Genomic DNA, 23198 nt, shown 5'->3' on the forward strand with positions numbered 1-23198 from the left:
TCTCTTGCATCCATGGGTGTGTACAACTTCTGCTATAGGAAAGTTTGTCATGTGGTTGAAGTATAGGACGGAAATAGAAGATAACCATGTTCAGTGTCCAACATTGTCACAGACTTTGTGTGACCTTAAGTTATTTCTTTTGCATCTGAACAGCAGTGCAGGTGCACTTTGCAGCATTCCCTCAGGAACTGGTCCTCTGAAGCAGGGAGACTGGCACATTCCTTTCAGCTCACAAAACATAGGTCCTGGGTGGGGCACAGGTGGCAAAGATCAAGAAAAGAGGCACAGTTCCAGTCTCAACATTAAGTTAGGATCAAGTCTATACTTGGCTTTGGGGGCTGGGAAGCACCGCTGGCTGCCACATATTCTTAATCCATCTCCCCTGCATATAAAATAATAGTAACAATACTAATTTTTTTTTAATCTTGCATACTCTTTTTTTATATTCCTACGTATTATTTAATGTATTTTTTAGATAGTGGAAGCAGAGGTGTTTTTTTTAGTGGGGGAAGGGTGAGATGGAAAAGGAAGGACAGAGGAGAAAAGGGGGATAAGCCTAGCCCAGCTACAATTATTTTTTTCCAAATATTTCAGCAGTCAGTACCGCGGTGCTTGGATGTAGTGCCTACTGATACAGTAAATGCCAGAAATCCATTATGAGGCTTTAAACACACAGACCCACTATTCTTTGGCTTAACCACCATGATAATACTGCTTTGCCTGCATATGTCCTTTGTTCAGAAAGTAAACTTTTTGGAGCTCAGTTCAAAAACATTTCTCTTCCACAGCAAAAGGCAGTGGGCTCCTATGCAAAAGTGCTTAAAGAATTTCAAGTGCTTTTGTAGTTTAAAATGAATACTGCTTCTTGACATGAAATTAAAAAATGAAAAGATCTTTGTCTTTCCTTCATTGCTTTACTCATCAGAGAGATTCAGGCCAACTTTGCATCTAGGAGAAACTCAGTTTAATTCACAGTGAACCTTTCAGGGACTGAAGTTCTTTTCTGAACCATCAGAGTTACTGGAGCATGTCCTTTAAGGGTGGGTTGTTATGCTTTATTTGATAAGGTCAGAATATTGAAGGGATGCCTCTTAAAGCCTGTCTTGTAAATAGATAGTGGATATTTATTCAATAACAGAACATTTATCACTTACAGAAACAGGTATTGCTTCCGAAGTATCTTCTACCTGTTCACTGTCCATAGCTAAATTAATTATTAATTGTAAAGTGACAACAAAACATTTTTAAAACATACGTTATTCAATGATAGAACCAGAAAGCACATTTGAAATTTTAATGAGCAACTATAATAAGAATAGCGTCTATTTTATCTTACCTATACCAATGACATCCATTTCAAACTATGCCAAGATAGTTGCTTTTAGATTCTGAACATTCTGTCTTGACAAGATGTATACAGTGTATTGACGCAGGTTTTAGAAATGGCATATAATGTTTTAAAGAGCTATGTGTTACGGCATAGCTTATAAAATATATCCTAGTATATAGAATTAGTTAAGTGAAAAAACTTAACTCTGATCTAGCCGTCCACTTCTGCAGGAGAATGGAATAGTCTGACTTGGATTCATTTCCTTCATTAAAAAAGTTGTTAGACTTGTTAGGGACATGAGAGGAACATTACTGTGAAGAGGTGAACCTTGAACATCTCAAGTTTATGTTTTACCTAAATACAATTTAATTGTTTGTTACTAAAGTAGCAACACAGGACATCTGAACTCAGGGAAAGAACAAGAGAAAGTAGCTTTGTAGTGACTACCTAACCCAGGCAGTGTCTGGCTGGACTTGGAGTTTCCAAAAGAATGTGTTCCTAAAGGCTGTGAGGATCAGACTGTCCTGAAAGAGGCATAAAATATCCCTAAATCCCAAGAGGTGCCCAATCCATAAGCATGCTCTGCAGCTGTACATTGCACACACTTATCACAGACTGCCATAAAGCATAGTCATCATGGCTACTTTATTCCAAACATAGCAAAAATGGTAGGAGATTGTATCCACATTAAGCACACTGTCTTAACGCTGACATATTTACCCTGAGACCCTTACATTCCTGACCCTACCTCAGATTGCCAGTGAGCCACAAGGTAAAGGGGACTATGTAAAAAGTACTGCTTTGCGGCATAATAATTTTATGGAGATGAAGTTGGATGGACAAGAAAGTGGAGGAAGGAGTCAGAAAAGGTGCTGGTATACATTGGAGATCACTGAAGGAGTCAGAAAAGGTGCTGGTATACATTGGAGATCACTAAAGGAGTCAGTAGGGTTGCAGAGGCAGTTTAATTTTCCTGGATCACAAAGAAAACTTCCCTGGAATCCAAATACCTTTTTTAAAATTACTTCTGCATGACCCGTCAGTCAAAAGTGTTAAAATGCTTCCACGAACTCAGATGAGAGACACTTGGAAAGGAGGATCCATTGTCTATTTTCAACTGGAAAGTACATCTTGTCTGCTTGATTAAATCTTGAAATTACCCTTTTTATTTCAGTTGATGATTTACTGTCTTTGAACCTGTTACAATTTCTTAGATTAATTCTGTGCTGTAAAAGTGGTATTGTATTGTAGTAGAGGCTTATAAACAAGTTATGAAAATCATTTGAGGTTGCAAATGAAAGAGATTAGTTATATTGCCTCTGCGCGATGATACCAGAACTGCTGTCAGTCTTTGGTTCTCCTATATCTGGGAATTCCCTCCTCTTGAATATTTCAACTGTTGTTGATAATACTGCTATTATTTACCAATTGGAGAATCTGCTTTATAAACAGATGACACTATTTGAGGGAACTATGGGTTCCTACCTGTCATACTAACTTTCAGGTTCATTGGTACATGAACTGCTCGTTTATCTTTCCTTTTTTTCATGTGCTGATAACACCTAAGTAAAGACGCTGTATTGCAAGGAAATTTGTACCTTTATCTAACTCCATGGAGCATCTTGTTTTGTAGCTGCTAAACACGTAACCCCACTTTAACTGAGGTAACCCCCCCCAATCTTTTATGTGATAATTTAATTGCAGTAAAATAAAATTATCTTTGGGATTTTGGTGCATTGGCCTGCTTTTAATTGGTGCAGAACAACTTCAGTTGATTTCAGAGGGATTTGGAGGTGCTCAGCACTTCAGAAAATGAGGCCACATAATTTGGGTGCCTAAATATGGATTCTGAGCCTCCTCATAGACACAGCAAGTAGGTGTGGATTTCAGTATGCCGCCACAACCAGTGATAATAACCATGATTATGATGAGGGCTTAGTATAAATGCACAAGATGTCAAATGGAAATTATTCAGGAAAAGCTAATGTCTAATGAAACAAACACTTAATCCTAGTGTAAGTGCAGTTTAGCAGCAGCATGTGCATATTTTGTGGGACGAGGTTCATTTTATGTAGAAGCAGTGCCAGGTCTCGGCACCCTGATCTGTATTTGACATTTGCACATGGAATACGCCGTTTAGAAATTTTGTGAGCTTGTGTGGGGTAATCTTTTCACAGATGCGTAATGAAGTTGCAAATGGGGGATTAGACCAGTGCTACGATACCGTGCGTGAACTGTTCAGGATAAAACAGTGCAGCAGTGAACAAAAGCCAGATTGCTCACTTCAAGGCCCGTGTTCAATCCCGATTAAATAGTCGGTGAAAATTGCCGTGATACTCTCCATGATGGGCAGTGGTTGGTATGTATCACAGCTGCTCCTGGGTGGTGGTAGTGACTTCAGGTCAGGTGAGGCCCCTGAGGTGCGCTGAAGGACTGGGTTACGGGCACAGCTGGAGGCAGGCACTCACTATTCCTGACCTGCTACTGCTAAGGCTTACCTCTGTCAGCGAATATTGCATTTATAATGCAAAAGGTTTCTCAAGGGCCTAATAGTTCCTGGATTTTTTTTTTTTCAGCATTAGTAGTGCTGCTTTGTGCTTTAATAGAAAATCGCCGTACTTGATTTGAATAGGAAGCATTGCGTTGTGTTCGTCTGTACACCTTTACACTCGAGTGGGCTAAAATTTTGCACAGCGTGCTTGTTTGCAATTTGTAGGACTGTGTTTGAGTATTTATTAGCTTGAGTGCTTATTAGTTTGAGTATTTATTGAAATAAAATACGTATTTTTAGACAGTAAAATGGTTAACTTCAGTAAAGTAGATCCCACGTAGCTACCTGTCAGCCAGTTTCTCTGTTTAGCAGGAATATGGCATACCCACACTACCTCATGTAATTTTTGTGCACACTACTATTTTACTTTCAACCCTTTTTTTGGTGACGAAATGTCTACCAGAAGAAAGAAGCTTGCAGTCTTCCCTATTGTTACCTCTCTTACTATTTCAAGCCTCCTTCTGCCCTGACCCTAACCCAGGAGTGTTTTAGAGGGAACAAGCAGGTGAGAAGTTAAATCACTGTGCATGGAGTGGGCGTAAAGCAGTGAGAATCAGCTAGCTTAATCTTAATTTAATTTTTTTGCGGTTTTTTTTCAGCAAGACCCCATCCAGCGCTACCTACTCCTTAACTTTCCAAGGCTCAGACTGGAGAGAACCCAAGGCAATTAGGGCTGTCCTGAAATGGTATTTAGTTGCCTGAGTTAACCTGAGGAGTTCAAGGATTCATTTCAGTGGGAGTTAGGGACTATAATCTTGAAGGATCTGAGCCTCATTGTTTGAGACACATTTCAAATAAAAGGCATTTGCTTCTGCTTGTTAAGTAAGACACAGAGATGCATCTGAGAAGTTGTATGTAGCTAATCTGCTAACCTGGAATTGCTTCTGAAACAGTTGTACATGGAGACAACATAGGTTTATTGGCTTTAAGACAGCCCAATTTCCGTCCTACACCTGTACATACTGGGACCAATGGCCTGGACATTCATGGAGTTGTCTGGTGTAAAACCGGTATAAAGTAAAAAGGGAGCCAGTCCAATAAAGTAAAGATGCAAGAAGACAGGGCGGTTTCCACAGTGTAGTTCCCCATTTTAAAAATACCTGTCTAGCATAATAGAAAGCAGAGCCCACCATGTAAACTAAATTATTAAATTGGTATAAAATCTGTACTAGATCTTTTTCTTCCTTTAGTGTTAAATTTTAATACTATTTTTATAGATTAGTGATTCAGTGTAAGATCCAGGGAGGCATATTTTTTTTCGAATAGTTGTTTTGTCCTTTACATGGTACAGAAAAAGAATCCAGGAGATAGACAAACTAGACACCGACAATCTTAGGATATTAAATTTAATTATAGATTACACAGAATATGATGTAAAAACAGCAATTTACTAGAATAATTATAACCTGCAAAATGTGAAAATAGTTTAGAAAATGGATTGTCATATTCTCTGACACAGCAATAGTCATGAAAGGTACACTTATAATATCATACGTTAATCTGTGTATTAACTATACTACCTGTCATTTAGCCAGGATTCCAAGACAGATTACAGGCATTTATTTCTGAAGTGCCTATGTTTAAATTCAGTAAAGTTAAACAGCTAGATTGAAAACACTATATTTTTGTCAACTACTGCGTGGAGATCTATCCCGGATAAATGCTTTGTCTATATGCTATGAGTTCGTAATGAGAAGAGTAATTGAAACACTGCAGAAAGCACAGACCTGTAAGTGGGTGGTTTGACAAGTGAAAATAGTTCTTAGTGCCTTGTTAAATTTTGGAAATCAGACATGCCAGCATCTCCTTCCTATTTCAGACCTAGAACGTATTTAATCTCAATTCATGTTTTCTGTTTAAAAAAACCCACTTAGTTGTAATGGGGAAAGATATCTGTAGACCTTTGTGTTATGTAGTTCAACAAGAAATGTTGCAAGTGTCAAAGGATATGATGACCACAGCAATGTCAGCAGGTTTAATTTTTTTCCAGCCATGTTTATGAAAGCAAAAAAAAAAAACCCAAAACCAACCCCGACATATTTTAGTTTCTTTTTGAATATACAGACTGGCCCAAACATAGACATTCTCTTTATCAATCTTATTGTTACAAAAACTGTACATTACAAACAGTATAGAAACAAACTGAAAGGAATGTGCCACACGTCCTGGCTAATTTTCTATATGCAGTTTAAAAATACAGCCTACTCCCTTATAGTGCACAGTTATTGTGTAGATAGAGTACATCACTAGTTAAGTGGACATGATAGAAGAGTTCTAGTTTTCCTCAGCACAGAGAATAAGAGCCAGTTCTGCTCGGTAAAGCTTTCCTCCATCAGACAAGGCCATGATGCTTTTCTTGTATGTCGCAAGGTTGTTAATGTCTAATTCCTATTTAAAGAACAGATAATGCTTTATAATCCTGTTTAGTTACCAGCATCAACAAGTTTGCTTCCCATGGCAGAAAATGAGAAAAAAAAAAAGGGCATTCTCAGCCTGGCCAACAGTAACACATTGCAAATGTTGTTTATGTATTTGTATGTTATCGATATTATAGCCATATGTTAGATTGCTGATAGCTGATGTCTCAGAAGCAAGCTTTTGACAGTGTCGCTATGTAATCACAACTCCCCTAGTTCAGGATTTACACTGGTATGACTTCTGCCAAGATTTTTAGTTGTGCTTTGACTTCAGGAATTATGACTTAGAAGCTCTTTATTTATCTTAATTGGGTGGATTATAGTGTCCTTAAAATCAAAATTAAATCTAAACTCTAATGGGGAAAAAACCCCTCTAGGATTACCTTTTTGTTCTTTTCACAGAGATCCTTCAGTAGTGCATCAAGTTCATTTTCATCTATATAGCCATTGCCATCCTGAAAAATAACATGAAAGATAATTTTAAAAATTTATTTTTCATTTCAGAGGTTATGGCTAATTTTTCACAAATTCAGAAAATAAGTGCCATCAAACTACGCAATTAATAAAAAGGTTTTTTGAAGACTTACTTGATCATACATCTCAAAGGCTTTATTGAATTCTTTTGCACACATTTTGACACCCTAAATGCCAAAACGAAAACAAATCCATTAATGACACCAGTTATGTGTGATGGTAACAGGTTACTTTAAGAATGTGAATATTCATACCTGAAATTTAATAAGAAAATTTTCCTGTACAGGGAGTAGTCTGTGGAGAGAGAAAACAAAGGTCAAAATATTTCACTGTTTCCATAACAGCGTTTGGTACATGATACTTGTTGTGAAAAGAGACAGAAGACATACCTGGCCAGTTCAGTAAGCTCCAACTTGCCATCATTGTTTGCATCAAACATCCTGAGCTGAAAGAATATATTATTTTACATTACTAATCAAAATTAATCAACTTAATGAAGAAAACACTTTTTGGAAAACTTAAATTCAATGAAATTTAGGCTGTATTTCATGCTGAAATGATGGCCCCAGATTTTGATCTGTCACATTTGCTGTGTAATACATTTATTTAAAGTACCAAGGAAGTAATTTATAGTAATTAATTCTACTGCAAAAGCCTGGCAAGAAACCAGATGAACAACACTGATTAACCTACTGTAAGGTAGGTCTTAACCTGCCTACAGTGATGAATGTCCCATATGAGGAATGCACATGTAATTATTTATAAATGAGAGGAGTGTTGACATGGTAACATTTTACTTTTGACTTCATGTCATGATCTGATAATAGCATCATTATTCTCTATTCATAAAGGTGAAACAACAGTCGGGTGAAGTTTTATAGAATCCAAGGCATTCAATTTCTTAAATGAAAAATAATAGACATTCAATTGACTACTAGGTCTAAATATTTAAATAAATATCTGTTTCTGTGATATATTTCATTAAAAGAGTGAACAGACGCTGTAGATGATCACATTTTGTTGATGGTATGAAAATGGGAAATTAAATCTCTCCAAATAATTATAATTAAATTACAGGAATAAATATATTGATGTAATTTGACAAAATAAGTGAATACTATTTCTAATAATTTTTAATCACCCTATTGTATTAAAGTGTTTTCCTTTGAGGTCTTGAAAGGATGAGCTCCTGCTGCTTGAGAGGCACAAACAGCTTATATTCGCTGTTAGAAGTAGATGGAGATATTGCACCTGCGTAGGACTTCCAGTTTTTATGTCTGTATAGTCCCATTTGTCTACTTTCAATTATTATTTTGCCTTTGCTGCATAAAAGAGTCACAAAAGCAGCAAACTGTACAAACACTGTTAGACATTGTACTGAAAACACCACCACCCACACTCCATCCCATCACTTTCAATCACAATAATTTTAGATGTAATTTTTAGGTGAGAGGAAAAGCGACATCCTGTACCGAGATAGTGTATATCCTTTTAAAGACAGAATTAATGCCTTGAAAAAAGACAGAGTTTCACTTGGTTAATACACAATAAATGGCAAAGGAGACCAGAAAAGAGACCAATTCTATAAACATTTATTTCTACGTAACACCCTGGTTCCTTTTAACACTTCCTTTCCATGTATAAAAGCATCTGCCTTGCGTGCGTTTCCCATGAAAGGAGATTTGCATTTGGGGGAGGTAAGCAGTGGCAGCTGTGAAGTCAACATATTTTGTATTTTGATGAGTTGTTAGTGGCTGGCTGTGCCTGCCTGCAGCTGCTCAGGACCATATATTTTCTATTAGTCTTCTTTTCTACTTTCTGAGGAGATTATGGGAGAACTGGCCTTATATTTTTTTTCTTATTGCTGTTAATTCTTTGTCATTGTGTCTCTCTGCAGAGGCCAGAACTTAGAGCATGATTTAAGTTGAAGGTCAAAAATCTCCCTGAGTGAAAAGGATACATGTTACCTTCACCAGTGAATAGACGGTGACAATTTTAGGTAAATGCTTTGTGCTGGTACAACGAACCAGCAGACTTTTTCCAGGAGAAACACAAGTTTTGATCAGCCATTCTCAGGCCAGTTTGAGGGCTAGTGTGTTTACCTAGCACGTTTTTGATTGCTAAAAATATTTTAGGATGAAACCAAACTGGTAAAACAAAACCTGTAGTGTTTTGTATTTCCTGAAGACCAGAATTCTGTCTTTTTTTTCTTGAAATGTCCACTCAGAGGCCAATGCTGTTCCTTATCATAGGGCACCATAGCAGTGGGATGGAAGGAGTGCCCCAAGGACGGGCTGATTTAAGGCTAGGGAAGCGACAGTTTTGTTCTAGTGTTTATCTAAAACATCAGTTTCTCCTTCTTGAAGGGGAGGAGAAGGAAAGAGTGAGGTGTTTATAAATCCAGTAAGAAGCCATCATGCAGTGATGGCTTTTAAGACAAGAGACAGACATTACAGCACTGTAAGAAGGCAAAACATAGAAAGTAACCCCAAATTAATTTGATCTAAACATAGTAATATAATTATGACAGGTACAAATTTTTTTCCTATGAACTGTGAAGATGTCAGTTTTACAACTACTGGCACAGGGAAGCAGAACAGGGGAAAATACTATGGTATGGTCTAATATTATATAAATACCGAAAAGATTCAGAATTCCTGAGCTTTCTTTTAAGCAGCACTGAAAACTGCCCATCAAAGCTCTGTAGCTGCAGAAGTACTTGCAGTGCTAGATGCCACAGTTGTCTCTCTGTTGCAATAACATAGTTAGCCTGATTAGTACCTGGTGGGGCTCCAAGTCATTTGGAGCCTTCCAGTGGCTAAAGATAAAGAGTTTGGATTAATCCAGTCTTGGTGAAGCATGCCTGTAAGTAATCTTACCATTATTTCTGTGTATTCTGTTAGCTTTGAGTCTTCAATCTGCTTATTTGCTTTCTGTAATAAATCTTTCAAGAAGCTCTGTTAAAATAAATAGAAGAGTAATAGGTAAATTTTTATCTACAGTATAAAATGCTTGACTTGCTAACTTCAGATTAAAGTAATGGGAAATACTATTTTACTCCCACTTTAGTATTTACTGCTGAAGTCCAAATAAGTATGAAAAGAAGTAGTAATTAACAGCTAAGAATATAACTGTTTCTTTTGATCAATTCAAGTATATTGCACAGTTTTATTTGGAAAAAGTGACTCATAAAACTTTCTGCGTTGTATGCCATTTGTTGTATTGTGACTTTGGAAAAAATAGTTTGGCTTTCAAGTATACTGCTTCCTAATCAGCTCTATCAGTAAACTAAACTAATTAACCTTGAGTCTCCTTCAAAACTTGGATGCCTAATCACTTCTTGCAACATAGGAACAATTTTACAGAAAAGATCAATGATTAATCACGTTTTCTCCTTGCCTATGGCGGTACCCAATGCTAGAAGTGAACGTTAACCTATGTTGCTCCTTCCTACCTTGTATTTTAAATGTGTGCAGCCAGTTTCCTTGCATTTTTTTTTAATGAGAATTTGATATAGGATCACATGACTAGAAACACCAGCCATTTTTACTTTAAAAAATAAGATTCTTTCCACCCATTTAGTGGTTTAAATTTCTGTACTAGGTCTGTAACATTAAAAAAGAAAGATATCAAGGCATTAACAAGGGTATTACAAGACCTGAGATGTCTGTAAGCATGTCAATGCTCAATGAAGTACCTCATTACTGTCATCAGTTGGAGTGTCATTATCTTTGTGGAATTTTGGGAATGGGGTAGCTCATAAGAAAATCTATTTGTACATAGATGACATTCTTGAACTTGAATGCAACCATGTCAATAGTCATATGACTAATACCCACTATAGTTCTTCTAGTCTGGCCCCCTCCGTGCTGGAGGTCCTTCCTAGTAGCCTGTATAGAAAGACCATGACTGAAATGTCGTAAATGGATGTTACAGAGACATGTTTATCTTGTGTGCTTTGATGGAAAATAGTACTGGAAAGGACATTGAATGGCTATCCAGTCCGTCTGCATGTCTCAAGAAAGGATCATGTATATCTAAACTTCCTGAGTTACTGTCTGATCTGAGCTATTGCCAAACCTTTCCTAAATAAGGTAGTGATGGAGAACCTGCCTCCCCCTTAGACAACGTATTCCACTGCCGTTACTATTGTTAGAAAGTTTTCCTGATTTCCAGCTTGAATTTCTCTTACAAAGTTGTAAGTGGGGGTACTCCTCGCATAGCAAATACTTAAAATGTTTGGACTTGTCAAGAAATACTGATCTAAAAATAAAATTGGACATGCATGTCTTATTTTCAACATGTTAAAATGGCCTGTTTCTCTAAGGCAGACAAAATCTCCCAGCACAAGAGAGATGGGACCATTTTGGATCCGGTTAAAATGTCTTCATTATTCAGCTGGTCCTCAATCAGCCCTGCCTTTTAAAGTCTATTTTATATTATAGTAGCTGGCAACAGTCCTTAAGGCATCGTCTCATGGCTGGAGAGTTCTCAAGTGCTACATGTGTGGCCTCGTCCTGATCCTACGAACTTTAGATACACAGACCTGCTGCGACCAGCCAGCAGAAGAATGGGCTTGTATGCCTGAGGTTTACCTTGAGGTAGGATCCTTGGCAAACGTCACACAGATACCAAACTCAAAGAGGAAGTGAAAAGGAAAAAAGTTGTGAATTGTCTGATGTGGATACCTCTTCTGAACAGAAGAGCTGTAAGGATTTCAAGTGGTTTGATCTCCTGTGCTTTAGTTAATAAAGCTTATTCAGTTCTTCTTTAGAATACCACATATGGGCAAAATAGTCCAAATTAGATGGATAAACACTGCTAGGTCTTTCTCTTGCTATGAATTGTTTTGATTCCTCTGAATTTAAAGCTGCAGCAATCTATCAAGTGCAATTGAACTGTGGAAAACAGCACCTTTCTACTTGGAGGCTCTATATGAGCATCTTTTCTATGAGGAAAGGCTGAGAGCTGGGACTGTTCAGCATGGAGAAGAAGAGGCTCAGGGGGACCTCATCAACCTATACAAATACTTCAAGGGGGGGAGCAAAGAGGATGGAGCCAGGCTGGTGCCCGTTGACAGATCAGAGGCAATGGGCACAAACTGAAACACAGGAGGTTCCCTCTGAACATCAGGAAACACTCTTTCACTGTGAGGGTGACCGAGCACTGGCACAGGTTGCCCAGGGAGCTTGTGAAGTCTTCATCCTTGGAGATACTTGAAAGCCATCTGGACATTGTTCTGGGCAACCGGCCCGGCTCTAGGTGGCCCTGCTTGAGCAAGGGGGTTGGACCAGATGACCTCCACAGGTCCCTTCCAACCACTCTGTGACTCCATGATTCAGCATCTACAAATCGCTGTTAGTTTTATGACTGGGAAGGTAAATCACCCTAGTTTTAAGGTTTGCTAACTCTGCGAGGCTGAGATGGCTAACGCAATAATCTCAATTCTGCTCTTATTTGTGCATATTAAAGCTGATACCAAAATCCCACCCAGCCCCTTGCTGTGTTAACCAAGCAGGGGCAACACAATTCCATTAGTGTTAGCCTAACAGTATTACAGTGGAAACTGTAGAGTTACATGGTACTTGAGAGAGCATGATCTATCCAGCAGCATAGTGATTAATGGTAGTGGTGCCCTTAGGGAAAAGAACCCAACAAAACAGCCCTCATATCTAATATACCAAAAAAAGAACAACATAGCTTTCAAAGGCTTATCTTGCTTTCTTAATCTTTCTTACTTCTAAGCTAAAGTACCTGCTACCCTGAGTCACTTGAGACAAACATTGATCTGAATTAAAACATGTTTTAAAAAACATTGATCAGATTAGAGTTTCACTTTAAATAATTTACTGGCGATAAAAACATCAGCTAATCATATTGCTTTTCGGTCATGTTTGAAATGCAAAAACATGCATGGGTGGGTATCTGAAGTAAGAGATAGCACAGGCTGTAATCCAATGCCTGTTCTCCTGTCAAGCATACTCATAGATATTGGTTTACCTTAAGCTCCTCAGAATCAATGAAGCCACTGTGGTCACTGTCATATTTTCTCCATGTCTGCAATCAGAAAGTGAATGTTTTAATGATGTATTTATGGCAAGCGGGTCTTGGATGGTTTTACAAAAGGCAACATTTCATACTGTACCTGCATGAAGTCTTCACTTGACTTCAGCTGCTGGCATCTGAAGAACAACAGGAAATTCTCTTCCGTTGGTAATATCTGAGCAAGCTGTAACAGAATTTAAGAAAGATTAAGTTTTGATTCTTCATTAGGCCAGCTGAGCCTGTAAAAGAGCGTGATACTTTTTAAAAGAGTATGAAATTCTTTGTGCTCATACTGCCCTATTGTGGTCCCATAGGAATCTTCTTGCTGTTAGCTGAAATGTTTGGAAGATGCCTCTGAAAGCCTTCTGGCTTGCAGCTTTGCCATATTTATCAAGGTCAAACAGAGCTGAGGTCTGAGAAGGGAATGAGACAGCACTTTCCTGAAGGGGTAGCTGGGGAAGGACAGGAAGAAATTCACCCATGCAGAGTTAGGGTCTGTGGTGAAAACCTTGGAATCAGCACAAAGGGAAAGCGTAACACAAGGATGTTTAGAGGGTAAGTGTGGAGGACCATGAATTAAGAGAGTGAGGAAAATAGACTACTCACAGATAACGAGGAAGAGGAGGAAGAGAGAGGAACACTGACATGAAGAAAACGTGTAAGGTAAGCAGAAAAATATATGGAAAAGCCAGGAGAAAAAAAGAAAGTGGGGAGGGCAAGGGGATGGCAACCGGTGATCATTTGTCAGGCGCAGAGATGTGTTCAAGAGGAGCTATAAATACCAGAAAGAAATCAAAAGGGCTTTTAGCCCTGCAAAATCAGGGGTGGTTCTTCCAATGTCTCTGCTCTACAAAAGGCTTTTTTAAAATCAGACATTATTGTACTGGTTATTGAAAATGTTCATTTACTGTAACTCAATTTTGGCGAGTGACAAATGTAGAAGATGGAGAGTATGCTGTATAATTTAATGTAAAATCATGATTTGTTTTTAACAAAAGCCCAATATTTTTTCTGTCCTCAAAATGTATGAAATGTGTTTTGATTAAAGAAAACTTTTTACTTGAAGAATAGACCAGCTGTGCTTACTAGGAAGAGAAAATGGAGAAAGACAGATTTCTTAGCTGCATTCTTTCATGAAAAATGACATCTGCAGACTTCCTGGAGCCCCATCTTAAAATTTTGATTCAAATTTTTGTTTTTCTGCATTCATTTCACACCCTCAAATCCCTCATTCTGTCCATTTCAGTGCTATAGACTAATTAATTGCTCAGGCTTTTTTATTGGGTTCCAGCCACACCATAGGTGAGTTCAGCTCTCCCTCTCACCCTACAGGTGAGATCATCAAGGGTATGGAGGCAGATGTCTCATTTCTCTAAAAGTATCTGTGCAAGGAATCAGTTATAGTCTTTAAGTGTTGGTACAATTGAAAAGACGAACACTCACTCTCCTTACAGCAATGGCACAGCTGATGACAGGCTGTCAGGCCCATCAGAGCGTTCAGAGTGCTTTTGCTAAATGGCTGAACACCAAACCCAATCAACTTAAACAGTGTGTTTTCACCAACAGCTTTCAAAACCGACTCTATTATACATACCATATACACATGTGGGTAAGTACATGTTCACATGTACGCAGTATCTAAATGTGTGTAACTTAGTACTGATTTATGGAAAAATTTCTTTATTTCTCCCATGACAGGTGTCCTGGTTTGGGCTGAGATACAATTAATTTTCTTCCTAGGAGCTTTATTTTTATCAAAGGGACTGATTATGTCAAAGGGAAAGAGTTCAAGTGTGGAAATCATAAACAAGATGCCATTTGTGTGATGAATATAGCTAACTGGTGAATTTTGCAAGGGCACTGTAAAATAGTACAAGGTGCAAGGGTAAATGTAAAATAGTAATTTTCCAAAGAAACATGAACAGCTTACTAGCAGTACCAAACTGTATTTGAGGTACAGAACGTATTACCCCTGGAAGAAAATTACCTTATTTTATGTTATACCTCTCACCCTTTGTAAGTATCCGGGGAAAGCACAGTCTTTTACATTACAAAGGTGTAGTAGCTCAATATCCAACATTAGCTCAGGCTTCCGCCAAAAAATGTCTTTTGCGTTTTCTTTCTTTTGTACCCTTTAGCATAATATAAACAATATAGCTAAAGGGAAGTCCCGTACTCCAAGCTCATGCATCAAGTAGCATTAAATTGCTTTTTGTGGAAAACTCTGCATTATTAAGGGAAGAGAAGATTGTGTGGAAACTGGCTCAACTTCCCAGTCCCAGTTATACCACTACAGAGAAGAAAGATGGAAACCTGATGCTATTTCTAGTGATGACTTCTTTGTGAGGGTAAGCATAGGGGGATGCCGTGAGCATGTTTGAATGAGTGCAGACCACTACAACTTCATGTATGGCAGCAATAGCGGTTTAGTGAGCATTTCTGTGAGCTCTGCTGCTTTTATGGAGAATGTCAGCTATTTCTGCATCGTGAGTAACAGAGGTCAACCACAAAGCCTGAGGCTGGCTTGACTCCTTTCTGCTTAGCTGCAGGCTGAGATACATCTTTATAGGTTACCTAGCAGAAAAAATACTCTCAGTACTTAAAACAATATCAGAACTATTTTCTAGAAATCATTCTCTAAGTAAATTCTGTTGCTATTTAATGCTATTTAAAATTCCTTTCACCTAATAGAGTGAATCTGCTTTTTAAAATCCTATAGTAGAGAATGGGAGTACAAAGAATATTTTAGGCTAATAAGTAGTTATTTTTACGGCAGCAGTAAGCTTCAAATAATTTGAACGTGGAATTACGAAGTCCTGAGTTTCGAAACCTTGGGTTTCACATTCACATTTTAGTGCAAATGTTGGTCTGAATGAGTACAAAAGGTGCATTAAAGGTCCCTTACACAATGACAAGCAAGTAGACAGGTCAGATTCTGCCTTTAGCTGGAAGGCACTGGATAAAAGCTAGTGAACTAACTGCAGTGTGCTTGCAAAGACAGAATCAACACTTAATCTGAGCTGAAAATCCACTCCTTCCTCTGTGAGCGGCCTCCTCTTTATCTCAGTCACCAGACCTTTCTTGAAAACTTATTATGCGCTAGGACATTTTCCGTCAGATGCTGGGGTATTCATTATGATGGCTGGGAGTCTGAATGGCTTTACATAATTTTTTTTTAAACAACATGCATACACTTTTTCAGTGTATTTGATGTACTATGTAAATGGGAGCAATCTGGAATTACTGGACATTTTTATTTATAAGGAATGAGAATCAAGTCCAAACACCAACTTTAATATCATACTGCTCTGCACGTACAACGCATTTCATCTGAGTCCCATCAGCACTTTCCAAATCAAGCTTCATGCTGATGTAAGTGAAATAAAATATAGCTATTGGCTTAGGAAACTGCTATATTAAGGGAGAAGGTCCCTTCAGTCACTGAACTGAGTACTGTCACTACTCAGTGGCTTCAGTGGATTTTGAGCATGCTTGGCACTTCACTGGGGGTGGTGAGCACCGTACTGTATCAGGCCTTATCTGATCTGCTCACCTTTACCCATTAAGTTAATAGCAGAATCAGAAAGACAATTTGAAAGGTAAAACTTTCAGTTATATTTCCTAAGTGAAGAAACACAGTCTTTTTCAGTCACTGCCTATACATCCTTCTTGCATCCAATGCTTGCTATTACACATATTCAAAAATACTAAATTAAATAAGATTCTTCAATACCAAATGAATAAGCATTTGTTAGTCCAAACCCAAACAATTTGTTAGTCCAAATAAACACTAGTTCTTTTTAGGTGCAGAAGGATTTGATCAATGCTAAATATCATCAAAAGATGCATTTTTAAAAAATCAATGATAGCTGCAAGTGAAAAAAACTGTTCATATTTCCATGGTAGTTTAGTCATAATTACATATGCATTTAAACAACTATATGCAATTCAAACACCTGACAGAGGAGAAAAGATACCCTGAAATGATCTATTATATCAGCAGTGCTACTTCCTATTGACTTTTATAGATTCTGTTCAGTCCTCTATTTTAAAATTAGCTACTGACCCAAAGTTGGTCACTGTAGAAATTTTGCAGACCTGGCTTGTTTCCAGCTGTTTCTTAATTAGCTCTCTAGGTCAGATTCCTTATTATCAGGAAAAAATATATAATAGCATTTAATAATAAAACCGCAGTCTCACCGCACTCAGAGTGACATAAATGAGTCATAGGCTTAGGCTTGAAAAGGTGATTTCTCAAGCTGCAACCCAGCAAACTCTCTTTTTTGACTTGCAGCACCAAAGAGTGAAAGCAAGAGAAAACACAACGGTTCCCCCTTTCCTAGCAAGTTGTCTAAATTACATGATTGTTGAGCAGCTGTACGTGTGGAAGGGGTTGGTTATCTTTGCCCTCTTTAGAAAGTGGGAGTAAGGAACAGGGCAATTTTCTGTGTGAAGTTCTATTAAAGTTTGAGAAAGGAATTCATAAGAAATCCTGATCTTTCACCAGCTGGATCACAACTACTATTAAAAGTTTGTTTAAATTCAACATGATTAACGTGCTGTCTAATCATATATCTATTTTTTTAGAATAGACTACATACAGTGATTGCCCAGTTGTGTTCACTTGTGTGTTATCCTCACTACAGGAGTGGTGACAGGGCATTAGTTCAAAATCATAGGTAGAAATAAATCACATTACCTTTCACAGTTTAAATTTCTAAAATAGAGCTTTTACCTGCTTTGCAAGAAAACTAAATTGCTGTTGATGCTTATTTGTGCTGAATAAAGCGTGCAAAGTTAAACGAAGTGTAGTGAAATGTCTGGAGAGGGGTAAGGAATACCTTACTTTTTGTTAATGAAAGAATTTCATTATTGAAAAAAATACTGAATAAAGATCTTAAGACAGAGGAAGACATTTTCTGTGTAACTAAAAATCAAAAATATTTACAAATTATACTCACATTGTTCTGCGCTAAATGTATTTTCTGCAAGTAAACATGTCAGTCTTTTGTTATAAAGTAACTGTCTTACCTCAACTATTCCTATTTTTCCATCAGTAGTCTTCCCATATTGGTCCACAAAAGCTTTCATTTCGGGTGTTAAATCCTACAAAGTTACAATGAGAGAATCATTACTTTAAGATACAGAAAAACATATGTAAACTTACTTGAATATTCTATTAGTTTCCAAATAAGGTACTACATTTAATGAAGTACTCATACTTATTGCAGCTAGATTCCTCAAGTTTAAATGAAATAGAGTATTTTTTTATCATGAACAATGTCACTGTGATAAATTTACTTCCTAAGTAATTATATTATAGTCAGTGTGAATGATTGGCATCTAAATACTTAGAACTCCTATTTTAGTTTACAGAATGAAAAAAATTATACAGACAGATATGTTGGAAGATGTGTATAACAGCTCCTTTTTTAAGAGGATGACAGTGAAGTTCACAGGCAATTATTAGTCAATTTTCTCAGTTTTCATTTTTATACCAGTAACCTAAAGGCAGTGCAATATCTTACAAAATAAAGAACATTTCAGTATAATGCATCTGAACACCAAAATAGCCTTTACACATCTTTGAGTGGATTTTTCCTGAACAATGGATGCTATTTTAGTCCTAGAAGAACGCATCACGATATTGTATTTTTCACTGTTTAGTATTTGGTTATCATAGAAACAGTCAAAATGTCACTGCTGAAATGTAGAGGGGCAGATTTAGGAGGGAGAAAATTTTGAGCAGTACCTTAAATCCAATGGAGTGAAGTCAGCATAATTGTTCTTCATATAAATTATGGTCCCTGCTGTACTTCTGTTCTCTAAAGGCTATTCTCACTCTAGGCTATGGCAAAGGTGCCAGCCTGGGGGTGAATATTTGATTTCACACTTCAACTTGACTTGCCTTGTTTTGATATGAGCTGCCATCAACCTTGAATACTGATTAAACTTTTAACTTTCTTTGTATTTCTTAGAGATGTGAGCTAGTAAAACCATGCAGCAAGAATCAGGACTAGTTATATTAAAACAATGGACAATTCTATGGTTATAGATGAAAATGCAGCAGCCTCTGGAAATTAAAGGTTTAGTTGTTATAATAGATTTGATTACATAGGATCTAAGTGATTCTCTCAGTGAAGACCCAGGGAATCTCAGCTGTACAAAGTCTGTTGTAGTTTGTCCCAAATTTCAACTACCAAAGCTAACTAAAATGTCAGTTCCTTGTAGTGATACAATCATGGCCTAGTATCCTATTTCTGTCAAAGTCATCCATGGCAGGTTAGTAATTTGCCATGGCTTTAATTAGAGATGTGGTTATTAATACAATGCACTTCAATGTCACCTTTCATCTAATGATCCCAAAGTGGGGACAAGTTTGCTTAGCAGATAGAATGGAGAATTTAGACTCCTGGATTTTAATTAGTCCTGGTTAAATATTTTACTAATCTTTCTAACAGCAGCTCCGCAGTGCCAGACGATGTCCAGCCACTGAAGGAGGCACAGCTGCTTACAGGCTAAACAAAACAGGATGCTCATTCTCTAGTACGTTATTCAGAAATGGGGGTTTTTTTGGTGTTCACTTCACCTGCTCTTGAGCTGCTTGATGAGTTATTGGAGTTATGCTATTCAAATAAATGTTTTCAGTCAAAAAATCTTGCCTAAATTTAACCAAGTCTAGTTCTAAACTTGATACAGATGCAGTGTTCAACGTTTGAAATTAAGAAACTAGCCTTCGTACCTCAGTCTCCCCTCTTAAAACTTAAGAGATACTTATCCAACCAAGTAGAGCTGTAGAAAAAAATAGCTTTTTTGAGATGATTTGAAAATGTAAGGATAGATGGCACTACAGAAACACTTACGTGACTATTCATAAACATCTATTAAATCACGTGTTTCTGTGGAGAAATATTGTCATTGTCTATACATGCAGAGAAAGTGAGAAACAGATGTGGAATAGCTCAGCCAAGATCCGCCTATTGACCCTTTATCAAGCTCTGTGTTAGTCACTTATATCCCACAGTTTCTTTTGGCAACTGGCATACCTAAATAGAGAACATACTGCATAAATGTGAGGCACAATAAATGGAAGCTATGCTTACATAGCTTTTATCTTTAAAAAAGAGGCAGTTCTTTCAACATGTCTGGAAGTATATCAGATCAATTCACTATCTACCATAAAGCATGAAGCAAAAAGACGTAGTGTTACCAAAGAAAAGCCCAAGCCCTAAAACCTCCACGTACGCATCAGCCCTTTGGGGCCAGCATGAATCAGGCTGCATGCTACTGCTCTGTCTGAGAAAAAGCAACTGTGAAAGTACAGGCTTACTGAGTGGATTAATAAAAGAATTAGAATTAGAACATAATTAGAACAGTTCTGTAGTTGGGAAGAATACTGGGAAATGTTAAACTATCCTATTCGATGACAGAATCAATGTGATTCTTTAATGCATATGGCATGACTGATGTAAAATCCAGCTATGAAGAATGCATAATTGAATATTTCAAAAATAGTGAGCAGGAGAGTGACCTGAAATGCAGAAGTTAATGATGACAAAGAAGCTTTGGGGTGTTAAAAGAAGGACAGCCGAGGAAATGACATATAACCTACACTAGTTTCTCAATGTGTCCCTTCTGGCAAAAGAATAGAAATTCAAAGCTACTGAATTAGTATCCCGTGAGACAAGACACAAACTAATGAGATGCTTGTTTGGCAAATGAGCCTTCAAATCCAAGAATCAGCTTAGATTTGAAACCTAAGATGACATATATCCACACTCCAGCACCAACAGACCAAGTACTGAATTTGATGTTGCTGCTGTAGGTTGCTCTTTTCAGCAGAACACTCCAAAGATAGGTTTGAATTAGAGAAACGGGAAAGGAAAACTAATTAAACACCTGAGCATTTTTAAACTATAGTCTGAGATACAGGCAGAGGTTATTTTAAAAAAAAAGCATAAATTATGAAATTTGTAGCAGATAAGAGTAATCCTGCAAAGCTTTTCTGTGTTACTTTGAGCAGGCTCTGTTTTTAAGAAAAGATGCACACTTGCTTTGAGAGAGAAAAGAATCCAATCTTAAAATGACAAATATTTTTCTCCTTGAGCTTCTAATTAATTTATTAACTACTGAATAATAAATCAGCATTTCTACTAAGAATGCCATTCTTACTAAATATACACAGGCTTTAATATCTTCATTCTAATGGACACGCTTAAGTTTCCTGCACTTCAGTATAGAAGAGAGATTTGTTTTCTTGCAATATTTGAAAGGTATTGAAGTAGTGTTTAATCTTTTCTGTCAAAAAAAAAAAAAATAGACTTTTTCCCTCTAAAAAACACATTCCTTTCCGAATTTTTTGGGGGGGGGGGTTGAGGTTTTTTTTTTTTTTTAACTTTAGTTTAAAGTTACTTACAGTCATGAAAATGAGCGCCTACACCAACAACTGTAAGAAGAATTAACTGGTACCAAGACTGCAGTAACATTAGAGGCATTGCTGGGAGACAGATTTCAGATGTGTGAAGTTTACACTCATACAATTGATAAGAAGATACAATTTTCCACAGAAGAAATTATGATTCATATTGATTTTTTTTGCATTTACTTCCAAAATATACAACAGCTTTTAAAGCAAAGTTAATTATAGAAAAGCTATTGCTCAGTTTGGAGGTATTCTTATATGAAGTATTAATCTATTTCCCCCATGCACACATGCCATTCAGTTAAATTATAATTTCATTTTCTGTTACTTCAGAATTCTTTTAGTATAGATGAATTGAAATTGATTCCATTAGGTTATATATTGGAGCTTGATGCTAAGTAAGTGGCCTGTTTTAGAAACTGATTATTTTAAAGGCAATTTATTTGTTAGAAAGGTTCGCTTCTGTTTTAATTCAAATCTTTACATGGAATCTTTCATTTCTTTCTTTCTTTTCTCCTTTCTTTCTTTCTTTCTCGCTCTGTTATTTTTTTCCCACGTGGGTATAGTTTGGAGGAAATTAATAATTAGTGCTTTAATAACTCATCCACAGAATTGTTTTGACAGCATTGTCAAAAACTTTGCTGTTTCCCTGAACAATTTAAACTACCAGGATTTGGTACTCATACTCCTGGTGTACAACACTGGTGAAGGGCAAAAAGTGGTTAGCAGTCATCTGCAGATCTATTGACTGGCCACCAAGGGGCAGAAATGCATTTCAGCCCGTACTGCCCATTAGGTACGAAATTAAAACTGTGTCCAGCTAACTTGAAGTGTTGGGGTTTGGGGTTTTTTCTTTCTTTCTGTTTTGTTGGGTTTTGGTTTGTTGGTTTTTTTTTTTCTTTTTAGTATCAGTGCATATCGGGATCAGGTAAGATTAATTGCAATGGGATGAGGTCCCATCCAAGACAAAAAGGCAACGTCCACGCATTCCTCGACTGTTCTTTTTAAGCGCTGCCAGAAGTACCGGCTCGCAGCCCGACAAGGTGCGAGCGGGACCCGCTCTCCAGGGAGGTGGCCCCGGCCTCACCTTTCCCAAGCAGACGGTCTACTTCATTTGCGACCTGCTGACTTCTAACCGAGCTACTCCCCTTCGCCTGGCGGGGCAAGGGCATGGAACCGTCTGATGGCAACAGAGAACAGACGGAACCGGGGCGCTGGAGCTGCCTCCAGAAAACTCTTCCTTCCCGGAGAAGACAGGAAAGCGGGGCGAAACGTCAACCTACCAAGCCTGCCTTCTTCCGCGCCTGCTGCAGCTCCTGGATGAAGTTCTGTAGCTCCTTCCCATCCATGTACCCATTGCCTACAACAGAAAGAGTTACGGTGGCCGTCGCCGCTCCCTCCGGACTCTCGCCGCTCTCCCGCCCGGCTCCGGCCCGCCCGCTCCCTCCCGGCCCCGCGGCTCCCCCCACCCGCCCCAGCCCCTGACGGCTCCGGGCCGCCGGGCGCGGAGCGGGGCCGGGGGCCGCTTTCGGGTGCGGGGGCGTCCCGCCGGCCCCCCCTCCGCCCCTCGCCGCCCCGGGGTGGGTGGGTGAAGGCATCACCGTCGGAGTCGTAGTGGTGCCAGATCTCGAAGAACTGGGCGGCCGAGATCTCCACGCCCTGCAGGTGGGTCTCCGCCGTCATGGTGGGGGGACACACGGGACGCGGCGGGGCGCTGTCCGCGGTCCTGACTCAGCCGGCGGCGGCGGCGGCGGCGACTGCGGCGACGGCTCCTCCCGCCGCCGCCCCGCCGAGGGCTATTTATGGGGCCGGCCCGGCCGGGCCACTCCCCCCCCGGCGCTGCCCTCCCTCTCCGCGGGCACCGGCGAGGCCTCCCCGCCCTGCGATACGGCCGGGGGGGGGGGGGGGGCGGGGAGGGGGCCGCCGGACCGGCGGCCCCCTCCCCGCCCCCCCCCCCCC

The 23198-nt window shown here is 38.7% G+C and overlaps 1 protein-coding gene across 1 annotated transcript; it reads right to left on the reverse strand.

Annotated features, from left to right (window-relative positions):
• Positions 1–5213: 5213 nt before the first annotated feature.
• Positions 5214–22951, reverse strand: CALB1 (calbindin 1). Its single transcript, XM_069779641.1, has 11 exons — positions 22841–22951; positions 22523–22599; positions 17849–17923; positions 12918–13001; positions 12773–12829; positions 9652–9729; positions 7162–7217; positions 7027–7066; positions 6886–6939; positions 6682–6753; positions 5214–6269 (listed from the first exon to the last, which is right to left on the reverse strand). The coding sequence occupies exons 1-11, from the start codon at positions 22920–22922 to the stop codon at positions 6156–6158; spliced, it is 789 nt and encodes a 262-aa protein (XP_069635742.1). The 5' UTR covers positions 22923–22951; the 3' UTR covers positions 5214–6155.
• Positions 22952–23198: the final 247 nt, after the last annotated feature.

Source organism: Haliaeetus albicilla, chromosome 3 (assembly GCF_947461875.1).
Source record: "Haliaeetus albicilla chromosome 3, bHalAlb1.1, whole genome shotgun sequence".
NCBI classification, from domain to species: Eukaryota; Metazoa; Chordata; class Aves; order Accipitriformes; family Accipitridae; genus Haliaeetus; species Haliaeetus albicilla.

Bases quoted from the DNA above. Each gene is read 5' to 3' on its own strand.
- CALB1 (XM_069779641.1), bottom strand. From the start codon at position 22,922: ATGACGGCGGAGACCCACCTGCAGGGCGTGGAGATCTCGGCCGCCCAG. The intron at 22,600-22,840 runs GTGATGCCTTCA...TTTCTGTTGTAG, and splicing joins GCACCACTACGACTCCGACG to GCAATGGGTACATGGATGGG. The intron at 12,830-12,917 runs GTACAGTATGAA...TTCTGATTGCAG, and splicing joins CAAGTGAAGACTTCATGCAG to ACATGGAGAAAATATGACAG.